Source organism: Salvelinus sp. IW2-2015, unplaced genomic scaffold, assembly GCF_002910315.2.
Source record: "Salvelinus sp. IW2-2015 unplaced genomic scaffold, ASM291031v2 Un_scaffold4491, whole genome shotgun sequence".
Classification (NCBI taxonomy): Eukaryota; Metazoa; Chordata; class Actinopteri; order Salmoniformes; family Salmonidae; genus Salvelinus; species Salvelinus sp. IW2-2015.
Window position 1 is genome coordinate 1 of NW_019945761.1, and position 16,739 is coordinate 16,739.

At 45.8% G+C, this 16,739-nt stretch overlaps 1 protein-coding gene across 1 annotated transcript; it reads left to right on the forward strand.

The window, feature by feature from the left end:
- Positions 1-5,501: 5,501 nt before the first annotated feature.
- LOC112077369 (protein O-mannosyl-transferase TMTC2) lies at positions 5,502-16,558 on the forward strand. Its single transcript, XM_024143885.2, has 4 exons — positions 5,502-5,604; positions 8,630-8,744; positions 10,775-10,838; positions 16,400-16,558. Exons 1-4 carry the CDS (start codon positions 5,595-5,597, stop codon positions 16,556-16,558), a joined length of 348 nt encoding a protein of 115 aa, XP_023999653.2. The 5' UTR covers positions 5,502-5,594.
- The last annotated feature ends 181 nt before the right edge of the window (positions 16,559-16,739 follow it).

A 16,739-nucleotide genomic window follows, 5' to 3' on the forward strand; every position in this document is an offset into this window, starting at 1 on the left:
CTACGCTGAGATTAACGTCCCTACCCAACCTGTGTGCAGTGCCAATGATTTAAAATTAGTGTGTGTGTGTTTGTGTGTGTGTGTGTGTGTGTGTGTGGTGGTAAGAGTGTGTGATGTGAGGTGTGTGGTTCGATGTAATTGGAGGTTGTGTTGTTGATCGGTGGTGTGTGTGTGTGGTGTGTGCATGTGCGTGTCGCATGTGCAGAGGTCTAGCAGATAACTTTGCAGAGCGTATTTTAAGACCCATCATGGTGCTAATTTGTCAAATCGGTAAGGGAAGTTAGTGGTAACAGATAAGATGCAAAACCGTCTCCTCCAGCTTGATGGAAATGAACTCTAACATCATTACATCAATGTAGCTACAACCTGCCTCTAAATTCTAAGTCCATTCAAATCGGCTTAATTTTGTATCGTAGGGTGCCGGAACATGTGCACGAGGGTGCTGGGAGCTCTGAGGTACTTCAATGGAAGATGTTCCTTGTCCTCGGAAAAACATGGTGTCCTTAAACTTTATAATATTCATACTCCTGCATGCCATACTCATTGTCCACACATTGATAGTGGATGAAGATTTCAAATAGGTTGGCAGCTCCAAACAACATGAGGGGCGTGATGCAATGAGTCATTATATTGCAAAATAAGGTACTTATTTCATCTTGGTAATAATCACAGTGGTTACGGGTCCGGTATACTATTTTTATTGTATTTTCACTCTTTTTTTGATTTTTCTTTTTTTGGTTTCTCTTCGAGGTTGCTTTTTTGGAATTTGTATATAGTGGTGAGTTTGGGCCCGGCAGTTTCACCCTTTGATTCCGCTGTCTGGGCCAGAAGAGGTTTGTGGATCATGTAAAAAGAGGCTGGGATTGATAGATCAACGACTGAGCTGCAGCAGACTGTTTGAGGCACAGCGATGCATCCAGATTAAAAGCCATTTTGGAGTTGTTGAAAACCCCTTGATGGGAAATGACTGCTTTTGTCTTTGGTGGGCCTAAAGGAAAAAGCACACGTAGGAGTAATGGTATGCAATGCAGAGGGTTTTTTACTGTTAGGGTGGGGGGCTAATTGCATTTTTTGCGAGATATTTGAGGATAAAATAGCAGAGAGAAAACTCCTGCCCACTAATAAACTTGTTCAATAAGATAATAAAAGAAAAAACTAACCAAGGAGACAGGATTGAGGGAATGATTATTGTCATTGGGTACAGCTTGGAAAAAAAGACATTGTAACAAAAAACGCCCCCTCCGTCTCAGTCTGACAGGTTCAGTTAGATGTATGGCGATAACTGACTGCGGCAGGATGCCAGGTATAAGTGAGATAAGTCAAGTGCGGCCAGCTGCAAGATGTTGTGTGTGACAGTACTGTCGAAACGGTATACCAGGCTTCCGCTGAGGTTGTGTGGCGATGGGTCTAAGGTCCACAGCCACATCGATGAGGGATATGTTCTTCTTTTAAATGGAGGTTGTGTTGTGTGTGTGGTGTGTGTGTGTGTGTGTGTGTGGTGTGGTGTGTGTGTGTGGGTGTGTGTTGTGGGTGTGTGGTGTGTGTGTTGTGGGTGTGTGTGTGTGTGTGTGTTGTGTGTGTGTGTGTGTGTGTGTGTGGTGTGTGTGTGTGGTGGGTGTTGTGGTGTGGGTGGTTGGTTGTGTGGGTGTGTGTGTGGGGTGTGTGTGTGGGTGTGTGTGTGGGTGTGTGTGGGTGTGTGTGTGTGTGTGTGTGTGTGTGGTGTGGGTGTGTGTGGTGTGGGTGTGGGTGTGTGATGAAGTGCTCCAGCTAGGCCTGCTGGTCCAGTATTTCCTTCCAAGACTTCTCCTAACAGGTTTGGCTGTTTGTCTGAGGTGCACTCTGCCCCCAACCTTCCATCCACCTCTCTCATTCACTCCACAGTGTTTTGGGGAGGAAAAAACGTGCGTGACAAACATGTGTTCACAGCTGACTTGGGTTAGTTAGGGAGGACTTTATGGAGAGGAACTGTTGACACTGAACCAGTCTGCTGAGCCTTGTGAGGGTTTTGACCTTCTGTTCTTCTCCTTCACATGCTGAAAGGTACAGGAACACAGGAGGTTTGCTCTCAGCGTACCACACATCCTACCATCTCTCTTCTATCCTCCTCAACTGATATCGGAGGGGTTACAGCTGCACCCCTAGCGGGTCGGTTGGGCTGAGGAAGGGTCTCGCTCCAAACTCACTAATTTCCCTTTTCCTAATCTGAATTTAGTTCCATTCCCCCAAAACCCCACCCACAGTTCCCCTGGGTTTCAGAACCCGAGTCACCACAGCAAGACTGGACATCGGCCTGGGTCCCCCAGGGTCCTACTCGGGGGCCGAGCCAACGAGTGGCCCTGCATAACAGGCCCTTCAACAACAGGAGATTAGGACACTGAGACCAGACCCGACAATGGCGCCGGACAGGACTTATCAATTAACCCCCGACCCGCTTCTTATTAAATCCCTCATCAGGGAGAGATTTTGGGCCGTCTTGCCACGGCGGACCTACGTATTGATAATGCAGCTGGCTCATAAGGAGTCAACCGACTCGGGGAAAGGGTCAAAGTGTCAGACTCAGTCCCACCTCAACCTGACGTGTACTACCTACGTGACTTCCCTGTTTCATTCGTAAAGAGTCATGTACTTTAATGGGGATTAGTGGAAATTGTATAGATTTGTGGTTTGTTCTTTGTTCAGATTTGTGGGCTTTGAACTCTTCTTCACAGTAACCAAGAGCCTAGACTGAGTGTGCGTCGGAAATGCCCCATAATCCTGATAATAGTGCACTACTTTTACAAGGGCCCTTTCTTTAGGACACAGTCCAGACAATGACAGAAGAGCCCTATTCCGCCCGGTAACTTAGTTCCTGCTCAGATATCTCCCTTGGACTACATCAAGGAGAGTGTTTCGCCAGGCGGATGATTACAACAGTGCCAGGCCAGAGTCCTACGTGTCCTACCAAGAGCTAGGCACCGCTCTCTGTTGGAGGCTCTCTCCCGTGCCGGCGCTGATGTTATTTACGAGCTCTGTGGCTGGCTACCACTCGGAGCGGAGCCGGCGCTAATCGTCTAACCACTAAAGCCTCTGGGCTGGCTACAATTCGGAGTTGGTGCTAATTGCTACCGCGCTAAGCCCTCTAGGCCGCACTCTCTCCCAAGACAGGCTCGAATACGCTAGATAAGACGGGTCAGAGGAAATAAAAAACAATCTCATCAAGAACTTAGGATAAGACCCCAGATGCAGACAGTAGAGTCCAGATGTTTATTGACCAAAGCAGGGGGCAGGCCAAAGACAGGTCAAAGGCAGGCAGAGTCTGTAATCCAGGGCAGAGTCAATAGGTACTGAACAGCAGGCGGCTCGGGGTCAGACAAGGCAGAGGTTCGTAAATGGGTCAGAGTCAGGCAGGTACAGAACGTCAGGCACGGCTCGGGGTCAGGGCAGGCAAGAATGGTCCGAACAGGGAACTAGGAAACAGAACTAGAGAGAGCAATGAGATGGAAAACACGCTGGTGAGACCTGACAAGACAAGATAACTGGCAACTAGAAAACGGAGAACACAGGTATAAAATATCACAAGGGGATACACTGGGAAGAGATGGCGTGGAACAAGCACAAAGACAGGTGGAAACAGATCAGAGTGTGAGCATCAACCTAGCAAATTCATGGTACATTTAACGTTACCACCTCTCGAATGCCTCAAATGGCGACATTGGCCCATCCATTGAAGGACCACAGTATTGTGTTTAAAGTCCATTCCTTCTGACACTGCGGCTGGGAGGAGCCAGGGAAAATATTGACATCAAAATCAAATACAATGTATTTATAAAGCCCTTCTTACATCAGCTGATTATTCAAAGTCGCTTGTACAGAAACCAGCTAAAACCCCAACACACCAACAAATGCAGGTGTAGAAAGCACGGTGGCTTAGGAAAAACTCCCTAGAAAAGGCCAAAAACCTAGGAGAAACCTAGAGAGGAACCAGGTATGAGGGGTGGCCAGTCTCTTCTGGCTGATGCGGGTGGAGATTATAACAGAACATGCCAAGATGTTCAAATGTTCAATAAATGACCAGCATGGTCAAATAATAATAATCACAGTAGTTGTCGAGGCTGCAACAAGTCAAAACCTCAGGAGTAAATGTCAGTTGGTTTTCATGGCGATCATTGAGAGTATCTCTACCGCTCCTGCCTGTCTCTAGAGAGCTGAAAACACAGGTCTGGGACAGGTAGCACGTCCGGTGAACAGGTCAGGGTTCCATAGCCGCAGGCAGAACAGTCGAACTGGAGTAGCAGCTACGGCCAGGTGGACTGGGGCCAGCAAGGAGTCATCATGCCAGGTAGTCCTGAGGCATGGTCCTAGGGCTCAGGTCCTCCGAGAGAGAGAGAGAAAGAAAGAAGAGAGAAAGAGAGAATTAGAGAAGAGCATACTCAATTCACACAGGACACCCGGATAAGACAGGAGAAGTACTCCAGATATAACAACTGACCCTAGCCTCCGACACTATAACTACTGCAGCATAAATACTGAAGGCTGAGACAGGAGGGGTCAGCGAGACACTGTGGCCCCATCGATGATACCCCGAACAGGCCAACAGGCAGGACATAACCCCACCACTTTGCCAAAGCACAGCCCCCAACCACTAGAGGGATATCTCAATCACCAACTTACCATCCTGAGACAAGGCCGAGTATAGCCCACAAAGATCTCCGCCACGGCACAACCCAAGGGGGGGCGCCAACCCATGACATAAAGTCATCTGGACAATTAGTTGTCTTCTTCTTTCATTTAGAGCGAACACGGGCATGAGAAATAGTTAATGAACCAAACCTAATATGCCCAGTCCACTTATTCTATGTAGAATGGCAAATCCATAGCCAATATGGAAGCAATCAGTGCTGAAGCGTGAACAATGGGGAGGGGGGGACCGTACACACAGGGGCAGCGGTATCGCTTTCAGTTTGTTGCGAGGCTATAGTGCGATACACACTCTCTGACWGAGAAAAAGTGATAGTGTGACACACACACACTCTGCTGCTGGGGGAAAAGGGGGTTTGGAGCGTTCTCTATAGAGTACAGTTTCCTGGTTTACAGTTGAGGCCCTGCTACCACGTGTCAACTCATGCATGAAAGCGTAGGAAAATAATCCGTAGCAGATGCAGAGTAAACTCAGATGATTGTTGTTGCCCTACAGGATATGGTGATTGTTTGAAACAACCTGGCACATCAGGGGCATATGGAACGGTTGTTCAAATTTACTGCTGATTTCCCMGTCCACATTTCGACTGTGAAATATTTGMTAAATCTCATTTACGAGGAGAGTGGGTGGTTTCTGGTTTCTCCTGCATGTTCAATCTTCTACCATATGGCAACTCACGTCTGTTTTGGGTTTTGAGTAAATCTAATTGCAGCCGCACAATTACGCCCGTACCAGAAACAGGAACCACTGCGAGAGCTCGAGCATCAGCTAAATCGCAATTAATGACTGATGACTTGTAACTGATCTACAGTAGCTAATCAAACGTTCCTGTTTTGTCTCCTAGGGGCAGAAGACTGAGGCAGAGGGTTACTACCGAAGAGCCATTCAGCTGGACCCTTCCAAAGGAAACTGCTACATGCATTATGGTATGTACCAGAACTCATATGAAGTACTGCGCACATTGCTTCATTTGAGCCAGATCCTGCCGGGACAGGATCCGGCACCTCTCCGTTTTGGACTGATTTGTTCTGGAACCTATTTGCCTATCCGGTACCTCTCATGGCATGAAACATTTACTTTTTTATAATGTACTAATTTAAGTTGCCTCTTCGTCAATTCTACTGCCTGATATTCTAATAGTTGATTCGGGTTGCGCCGGCCTGAATTTACAGTATGGATTGTGCATCATTGTATCCTATGCTTGAGACCAACTCGTGGCTGTGTGAGATGTGTGCCTGTATCTCTCACAGAACTAGAATGAGATTCACTTTCTATGATCTCTCTCCCTCTCTCTGCTCTGATAGACAGAGCTGCAACTCTCATCTCTCCAGCGTTGCACTTCATATTTCATTTCCTTATAGAATCATAGCCAGGCGAAGAGTTCTGGAGGAGCTGCAGCACCCCGATAAATTGAAATACATTTGCCACGTTATAGAATTACTGCTGTCTGTTCAAGAATAATTGAAACCATTCAGAATAGCCTACTACACCATGAAAATGACAATATTTTAGTCACAGAGGATCAATAGCGTCTTTAAAAATGTGCCTAGCTGTGGATTGTGTGTAGCCCAATAACAAGGCATAGCCTACAGTCCGGAACACAGCAAACCTGTCAGTGAACAGCATGCAGACAAGACAGGCCTTTCACTATATTTCAAATACAATCGCAGGAAAACACAGGTTGGAAAGAAAATGGCTCCTGCTGAAAAGAGAGGACTCTAATCTGTCTGCTCTAGGCTAACAAAATATTTGATTAATTTCCAAATATTGTTTTACAAAGTAAAGCAAGAGATATATAGGCTTTTGGTACGAACGCATCGGCAATCACCGGCAAGAGAGCTGCGCATCATTGGGTCAGTCAGTGACACTGGAAAGCATTTTTAGGACTAGTGTCCTCCTCATATTATAGCCTACAATATGTGTCTCCACACACCTAGGCCTAGGCTATTGATGGATCAACACAGTCGTTTTTATTTATCTCAGATTCTCAGTTTGTCAGTGTCAAAGTAGCCTGTCATTTGCTCATTTGTGCGCATTAAAAAATATTCAGCCAAAGTCTCCAGTCATGTAAATGACATAGAATTGCATGAAATGCCGTTTAAAAAAGGAAATTCCGGACCCTAGACTATTAAAATATTACCCATTTGTGCAACTTCTGTATGCCACTATGCAATGTGATGATATGCATGCAATGATTTATTATAAAGGTGATTTTTTTTCATGCGTTCCGTTACCTCAGAGCTCCCCAGGTCACCCCCTCTGGTGCTCACATTTTGTTCCGGCACCTACCGATTTACAAATTAAGCCGCACGCACGCACACACACACCACGCACGCACACCACCACCACACCACACACACACACACACACACACACACAACACAACCACACACACACACACACACACACACACACACACACACACACACACACACACCATTAAACTGCTCCATGTAGTGACTTCCTACAGTAACAGTGTATTGTAGCTTGACCCCATCATAAGAACTTACCTCAGGCAGTTTGATAAAGACACCTTATCCACAGTACTCTACAGTACTCCCACATAGCACGTATAAACTGCTTGTTAAGTGTAAAAACATGTCCTGTAGCCACGTTTAAAGCCGCTCTAGTTAGCCAAAGAGATATGCCTGCCTTTAGTTTGGTTTGCATTTGGTATCAGGATGTATGAGGTCATACATACAGTAGACCTAATCTCCACATACTTCGAGGAAACCGGATCGGACTTCACCACCACCGATAAGGATGCTTGCCTTTCACTGATTGAGGAGAAACGCTATAAGCCGGTTAGTCCGCCCGCGCTTCTGTAAATGCTGCCATTCATATCGTCTCTCCCTCTCTCCCTCCCTGTGTCTCTCTCTCTCTGTGTATCTCGGTCTCGAGTCTCGGGGGTTGTGTTTGGGTRCTGGCGGGCCGCATTGCTTTCTTTGGACAGAGTCATTTGCCCTCTCTCTGCGATCTCCTAGCCTCTTTTCAGAGGTTTATTTTTACTGGCCCCCAACACCTTATCGTAATCGGGCCGCAACAGCCATTCCTCCTCCACTGTGACTGGAAGGACTCCAGTATGTTGTTGGTGAGACTGTATGAATGTGCTTACAGACTCTCTGAACTGTGGGACAGGGAGGGCGAGAGCTGACATGAGAGGTCAAGCCTTCTTTCCTGCCATTGTTCAGACTAACACATGCTCTGATGCAGGGAGCATGCATGTGTCACGCTACATGTGACCCGTAGCAACCCTCTGCATTCAASTGATGGTTATTGCTGACTGACACGCAATGAAGTATGACATCCGAGACATAGGAAGACTATTTTTACAAATTCTAAAAACCTGTGAAAGAGGATACCTCACGTAAGCAGACACAAACGCACACATGTTGGAACACGCACCCACACAAACACACACACTGACTTGTATAGGGAAACCTCTGCACATTACACAGTCCAACATAATATACCATCTGCGTCCCAGACATAGTAGTAATGTATTCCTCCTCAGCAGACTCCTGTGGAGGTAGAGCCAGTTGGTCCTGCTCCCAGGGGACATACATGAAACTCCTTCGACTCAGCTGGACTTCCACTTATCATCATTGTGCATGACAAAAACCCTCACTGTCTCTCTCTCCTCTTTTCCTCACTCTCTCCTTTCTGACTTTCTTTCTGTCCTTCTTGCTGCTCTGTCCTTCTTGCTGCTCTGTCCTTCTTGCTGCTCTGTCCTTCTTGCTGCTCTGTCCTTCTTGCTGCTCTGTCCCCTGAACCCATCTTTTTGCTTACTATTTTTCCTCTTTCTTTCTTTCTTTCTTTCTTTCCATCCCCTCGGTGTCTCACTCTCTCTCTCTCTTTCCCTTTTTTTGTCTCCCCCCTCTCTCCCTCTCCCCTTTATCTCTTTCCTTCTCTTTCTTACTCGGTCTCTGTTTCTCTCTCTCTGATGGACAGGCCAGTTTCTGCTGGAGCAGTCTCGTCTGGCGGAGGCAGCAGAGATGGCAGAGAGAGCTGCAGATCTGGACAGCTCAGAGTTTGATGTGGTCTTCAGCGCCGCTCACATGCTCAGGTGGGTGTGACAGCGTATAAAAACCTTATTACAGTGTTTAAAGAGTGCCTGGTATTTTCGCAAATGCTGCCCAATCATACTTTAACGAGTATCAATCAAATGTGTTTATAAAGCCGTTTTTACATCCGCAGTTGTCACAAGGTGCTTGGCAGTAACCCGGCCTAGACTCCAAAGAGCAAGCAGAATTAGAAGCACAGTAGGCAGGAACAACTCTCTATAAATAAGAAACCTAGAGAGGTATCAGGCTCTGAGAGGAAGCCCAACCTCACTACAGTAAAATAACAGAAAATACTCTACTGCATTTCCTTACAGTACTGTYGGTCTTCAGCTCATGTAGAATTTKTGTTGGATGTATTCAGATGTCTTATTCATGAAAATAGCAGAAGGTGTCTCTGAAGGTTATTTCCTCYGTGATAGAGAGTTGGTTGCCAAGGCATTTCATCATTTACGACTTAATCAATACTGCATTGTGCCCGCTAACACACTCAAAGACACTTCAGATCTGATGTTTAATAAGATGATGGCAGTTTGCATGGACACGGTCCATTTTAAGTCGTTTGTGTGTATGGTTCAACTGGTTTTATAGTTAATATACAACACATGGAAACAGCGGTAGTAGTTTTGATTCATGTTAGTGACGTTTCAATCCAGGGCTTGTAAAGAAACCCAGGCATACCTCGGGAGAATTTCCCATTCGGCTTGGCAAGTGTGAGCACAGACAGCACATACYTTTTATACGTTTGAAATAGGGGACTGCAAATCCTCTCAACTCACTGCAACTCGAGGAAGTATTGGAAACGACGTCTCTMAATTCCTTTTTGCTCTACATATCTGGAAAAGTAATTGAAGCTACAGCATCCTTTATTCAAAGTGTAGTGCTGCGGAGGATTTGAGAGTTAGAAGTRGACTGCTCGGCAAGGGTAGCGCTGCTTAGATGCYGAGAGTAAAAACGGAGAGACAAATCATCATATTCTGGCCCTCTTAGACATAAGCCTACTGCATCGAGGATAAATCACCATGACATATTCACTCAACTAATCCTGTAATACGACACTCTTATGGCTGTGCTGAGACATTCTGATGCAGACCTGTCTTTGGGTGTATTAATGCTGGTCAAAATGCACCTCTTACTCTCTGTTCTGTACGGCAAATAAATAACTATTTGACACTTTGGATGCCACCAAATTATTGTCAACYTCAAGCATTAGACTGGGAAAACGTACWTTGTTCTGAAACTCAGTGATCATTTGTCTTCATCCAGACCGTAGCAGTGGTTTGCCATATCCTTGTACACCCTGTGGCTCTTTGACAGAGACCAGTAGGGTAGCACCAGGTTTGGACCCGTCAAAATCAAAGTCAAAGTCCTCCCCTGTTGCGTAGTGTCAGTGTTTCCTTCTCTTTGAAGAATTTTTCAAAGCCAAGTTTTCAAGTTTTCAAAGCCAGATTCTCCCAACATTGTAGATTGTGTAGATTCTCTCAAATGCAGTGGGAAACACCAGCGCCTTCGAAAAGTTGACAAAAACAAGAGCAAGGAGTAAATGTAAGACGTTGTTGAATGGATGGAGAATGGATCTGAAGAGTCAGGCATGAACGTGATATGAATGGAATGATGAAGCACTACTAGCTAGTATTCCCAAGGCAGACTTTCCTTTATGCAAAGTCAATAGAGACATATTTCCCTGAGTCATACACCTTATGAATATGTCTGGAAAGACGTCTGCCTTTATCTAATAAGCGTTAACATATTAAGTGCAGTTAGTATCAGAAATATATGCAGCATAGTGTTTCAGAGTCATTTGAGGGAGTATTTTTCAGCATCAAAGTGCCCTCAGGATCTCAATACTTTATGGGCAATATTCAATTATAATGAAAGAATGCTTCTCTATCCAATACATAACTCCTTCTGCCGTCATGTCACGATAATACCGTCAGACTCTGTGTACGCCATGTGTAATGACGACCTCTATTGCCCTTCCTCCTCTTGCCATGCCTCTCTCCCTCCCTCATCTCTGTACTATCTCCCTCTCCAGACAGGCCAGTCTAAACCAGGCAGCAGAGCGGCATTATGAGCACGCGGCAAACCTCAGACCAGACGTGAGTACCTTGGCCCAGTGAGCCTTTCTTACTCAAACTGATGGACATGCACACACACTCCACCATTACACACACTCCACCATTACACACAATCAGCCCTAGTCCGCCATGACTGCTCCATCAATGCCTCCCATTGTTTGTTAGAACTGGAGAGCAGGATCTGGGTCTCTGTGATTCTATGGTTAGAGATGAAGGTAGATCTCTCTCTCTCTCTCTCTGCAGCGCATCAATCAGTCCCTTCAAAGGGAATGGACGCGTGGTGGAGTGCTATGAGAGAGAGGGTAATATAGAGTCATAAGGACGTGTGTTTTAGACAAGAGTAGATGAGGTCTCCCCTGGTCATTTGCCACGCTCACTGACTTATGCGCCATTTTGAGTCACGAGAGTTAGCTTGGAGGTTGTTTGGAGTCTGGAGAGTTAGCTTGGAGGCTGTTTGGAGTCTGGAGAGTTAGCTGGAGGCTGGAGTCTGGAGAGTTAGCTGGAGGCTGTTTGGAGTCTTGGAGAGTTAGCTGGAGGTTGTTTGGAGTTTGGAGAGTTAGCTGGAGGCTGTTTGGAGTCTGGAGAGTTAGCTGGAGGCTGTTGAGTCTGGAGAGTTAGCTGGAGGCTGTTTGGAGTCTGGAGAGTTAGCTGGAGGCTGTTTGGAGTCTGGAGAGTTAGCTGGAGGCTTTTGGAGCTGGAGAGTTTAGCTGGAGGCTGTTTGGAGTCTGGAGAGTTAGCTGGAGGTTGTTGGAGTCTGGAGAGTTAGCTGGAGGCTGTTTGGAGTCTGGAGAGTTTATGCTGGAGCTGTTTGGAGTCTGGAGAGTTAGCTGGAGGCTGTTTGGAGTCTGGAGAGTTAGCTGGAGGCTGTTTGGAGTCTGGAGAGTTAGCTGGAGGCTGTTTGGAGTCTGGAGAGTTAGCTGGAGGCTGTTTGGAGTCTGGAGAGTTAGCTGGAGGCTGTTTGGAGTCTGGAGAGTTAGCTGGAGGCTGTTTGGAGTCTGGAGAGTAGCTGGAGGCTGTTTGGAGTCTGGAGAGTTAGCTGGAGGTTGTTTGGAGTCTGGAGAGTTAGCTGGAGGCTGTTTGGAGTCTGGAGAGTTAGCTGGAGGCTGTGGAGTCTGGAGAGTTAGCCGAGGTTGTTTGGAGTCTGGAGAGTTAGCTGGAGGCGTTGGAGTCTGGAGAGTTAGCTGGAGGCTGTTTGGAGTCTGGAGAGTTAGCTGGAGGCTGTTTGGAGTCTGGAGAGTTAGCTTGGAGGCTGTTTGGAGTCTGGAGAGTTAGCTTGGAGGCTGTTTGGAGTCTGGAGAGTTAGCTTGGAGGCTGTTTGGAGTCTCATCTTTTGTCATTGTTTTATTTAACCCTTATTTTACCAGTTAAGTTGACTGAGAACACATTCTCATTTACAGCAGCGACCTGGGGAATAGTTACGGGGGGGTAAGCAATTGGAAGTCAATGGAGGGACTGGATAGGCTGTGTTATTCGTTTACCAGCCATTTTGGAGGTAGTTTTAAGTTGATATCCTCAGACAGTAAGGCTTTGTAGAAATGGTAAGTGCAACAGCTGTCCTTGGTACACACTCTTTCAATTGTTTCCTATAAAACCATCTTGTCTGATATGTCAGTATGTCTTGTGTGTCCTTCACAATCAGTTTGTCTGGAACAGAAGTTAGTCGGTATGTCCGTGTCTCGGTGTCCTTCACAACAGTTCCCAGTCAGACAGTTGTATTTATTATTCAGTGTAATTCACAGAAAGGCCAAGGTCCTCTAATCTACACTCTCCAACAAGTCAAGGGCTTACACTCAGTCATTATTCGGAAGTAAAGCCCCTCTTGTCTTTGACATTTCGCTGTGCCTGTCTGCTTAGCGAATGTCAATCCTCAAATAACTTAATCCAAAAGGGTTTCGGGTCATGAAAAATTCAACATCTGTGGCCAGACGTGCTGGGAGAGACAATTTGTCAAAGGAGTGTGCCTAGAGTGCAGCAGAGGATGACGGACAGAATTACCACACGTCCTAATTCCTAATGGACCGTTAGGTTTGACTGCATTTTGTGTTATGTTTTCTCTGTTCCTTAAACTATTCACAACTGCAAAGTTACTTTTCCTAAACGCAGTACATACATTGTAGATTCAAATAGAGTGTGATTAATGTGACAATGCCCATATATATTATCAGCTTTAGATTTGAATCTGTTATAAGTCTCTGTTCCACTGTTCCAATCATCAGTTTACTACATTTCCTCCGTGTAGAGCGAGTAGTGAGTGGCCCTATGAAAAACGTATCAGAGTTGGATCGTGGAGCTCATGTCCATAACAGTGTCATAATATGCAGCTCAACCACCACCTGCTGAGAAAGACATACTGTATGTTGGGGAAATGGTGGGCAGCTTTTGCTGGGTGAAACAGAGGTCAGTTAGACTCTGAGGGTGCCACAATGAAAGATCATTGTTGACCGTATACAGAGTGGTTACAATGTCTTGTTAGGCCGTTGATATTGAGTTTACTGAATTACTATGCGATGCAACACTGTTGAGTTCAGGCCACTTTCATTTCAATTCAGTTAACTTTCTCCATAGTGCAAATCAAATTCCAAATTGAATGGAATTTAGATTGAAAATTATACTGTGGATATCCATTTTGAGGCAATGATATGTCCTGTGTGGCCCAGTTGGTTGAGGATGTTGTTTGCATGCCAGGGTTGTGGGTTCAATTCCCACAGGGGACCAGTACGAAAAATGTATGCACTCACTACTGTTATCACTCTGGATAAGAGCGTTTGCTAAATTACTCAAATGCAAATGTAAAGAATGATATCACTGAGACTTGCCGAAATAACCAAGGTCAACAGCTACTGTCATCCTTGGGTAAAGGTTTTGTTTGGCTGTGTTTAGACCCGACCAGCCCCACCACATTATTCACCGTCTCAGCTTTAAGAGAGAGCGATCGCTGGCATGGGTTTCTGGCTCCAGTGAGTGTACACATGTAAACAGAGGACCCTGTAATGATGTAGACTGTCTGGGGCGTCTCCTGTGTCTCACTCTGGGTGCTGTTTACAATGCTAGAGGACGTTAATCTATCTCCACCAGCCTCTGTCTGCTCAGCCTATAGAGAGCCATGGTGTCTCCTGACCTGCAGTAGGAAGTTAACAGCCAAAGCAGAGTTTGGTTTCTACTGGTTTCAGTGGACAGTTCTGGTTCCAAGTGGCCTTGATGTTGTGCCGGGGTTCTTTATGAGGCCCTGTCTGGTAAGGAATAGGGCAAAGACTAGTTAGTGCTTCAGTACAGATGCCTTATTGGTCTCTGGAGTTGTTAAAGTTATGCTCAAGAGAGTCAAACTTTGTACAAATAGAAAATCACAGTAAAAGGTAAAGAGGCGTGTAAAACTCCTATCTGGAAAAAAAACTTTAGTTGCATCTCAACTCCTTCAACCTGACCCCACAGTCGGGTTCACAGCATGCGGAAATGTCCGTCTGGAGGGTGCTGGAGAGCCAGAGGTGAGACTGGGATCTTGGATCTTAAAAACACAGATACTGTACATGTGCTCACTTTCACTAAAACACAAACACTCACACAGAGGTATGTGTGCATACACACACCTCACACACACACACACACACACACACACACACACACACACACACACACACACACACACACACACACACACACACACACACACACACACACACCACACACACACACACACACACACACACACACACACACACACACACACACACACAGCGTATAAGTTCCTGGTGAGAACTGTAGCTCAAGACAAAATGAGTAACCTGCTCTGTTCCCATTAGCTTAGCTTAGTTGACGGCTGGAGAGACAGACTTTTATGGAACGATGAGCTTCAAGGCATATTGGCATAACCCTCTTTAACTCTGCGGAGAGAGACCAAAGTTGGAACTGAGAAAAATTGAGCCGAATATCATATAATCTATCTGTGTTATGAGATTTCATACTGTACCATGCAAGACATCTCTGCATCCATTAACATCTCTGTCATATAACCCTTRCTTCATACTGTACTATGCAAGACATCTCTGTGTCCAGTAACATCCTCTCTGTCATATAACCCTTCCTTCATACTGTATCCCAGCCCAACACAGACATCAAAACAATCTGTACTCCAAACTTTTTATTAATTCAGTTTCAAAGSTCATTGCACCACATCTCCGTCAAGGTAAAAACTCTTTCTGAAATCGGACCAGCTACTGCGAGGTCAAACGGGATAATTTAATGGCCATTTAATTAACTCAGCTTCAAGTCAAGTTAACAAAGCCTCGCTCTTAATCCATAACATAGACATGGCAGGTCTCCTGTAAAACGTCTTGCATATGAGAATCTGCATTAGAGGTCTTATGGGAGGGTGAATTTGAAAGAGTTTGCCAGGAGTTGAATTCAAGGGTGTGTACTGTCTGAGACTACCTGATCGCTATACTGCATCTAGACCTATCCAGTAGGGTTTTCACGAAGGAAAACATAAAGCAAATTAAACTATTTGGTCCTTTAAAAAAAATGACTGTATGTAACATTGTGTGCTATAGCTTAGAAAAGAAACAMGATTCTGGGTGACAACATAAGGTTGCTTGTTTCCAACGTTACGACTGTTTTCCTCAAGAAATTAAGTCTGCTTCATGCAGGGGCGCAACTTTGTAAAAAAAAATATTATTATTATTTATTGCAAAAAACACAAGGAAGGGGTAACATTAAAGTATTAGAACATGAAGGACAAACAATACAGCATCAAGACACTATCAAACATGTATCAGTCTTTCCGCAACAGAGCCATCCTTGTCTGTGAGGGTGCGTGTGCATGATAGTGACATAAAATATATGTCATAGTTTCCTTTTTCATGATCACAATCTTGTGAAGGCCGAACCCTCCAAGATCCCCCCACAGTTTCCCAATAGCTGTCCCTCAACCATTCGAGACCCCTCCCACAGTCCCCCCGGAAGAAAAAGAGGGGCGCAACTTTAGTTTTAGAAGTGGGGGGGACATAATTATTATATCAAAAAAATGTATTCGGATAAACACTCCAAAAAGCCTACACCGACCGCTTGGAAGCATCCGCATGGTCCTAAAGTACATCGTTGCCTTATTTTGTATCACATTCCAATTATAAAACGGGGGGGGGACAAAAAGGCAATTTCAGAATGTGGGGGAGACGTATCCCCGTCCCCAGTGAAAGTTGTACCCCTGGCTTCATGTTTTGTTTCCTTGTCACGATACCGTTGAATTTTGTGATACTGGTACCGTGACAACCTTACTATCCAGACAAACAGCCTATACTCCATCGTAGAAGAGAGCCTCCCACTCCTTAGGGACTTTGCTAACATCATTATAAATGTTAACCCGGCATGACATAAACACTTGGCATTTGAGAAACCTCTGGAAACCACAAACATCAACAAGAGTTTGACCCCACCAGCCATTAACCACATTCTTTTGAGCAACAGCAATATCTTTCTAAAGACTTCATTTTGTCAGAGCGTCACCTAATCCACAGTGTAACATGCAAATGTTAATCAAGTCCCTCTCCCTTTTCTCTCTCCCTCATTGCCTCGGTCTCCCTCGCTCCCAGTATCCGGCGGCCTTGATGAATCTGGGTGCCATCCTCCACCTGAATGGGCGGCTGCCTGAGGCGGAGACCAACTACCTGCGGGCGCTGCAGCTCAAGCCTGATGACGTCATCACCCAGTCCAACCTGCGCAAGCTGTGGAANAGTATCCGGCGGCCTTGATGAATCTGGGTGCCATCCTCCACCTGAATGGGCGGCTGCCTGAGGCGGAGACCAACTACCTGCGGGCGCTGCAGCTCAAGCCTGATGACGTCATCACCCAGTCCAACCTGCGCAAGCTGTGGAACATCATGGAGAGYCAGGGTCTGAGGACCACGCAGGGGCCTTGAACCCTCAAAGACAK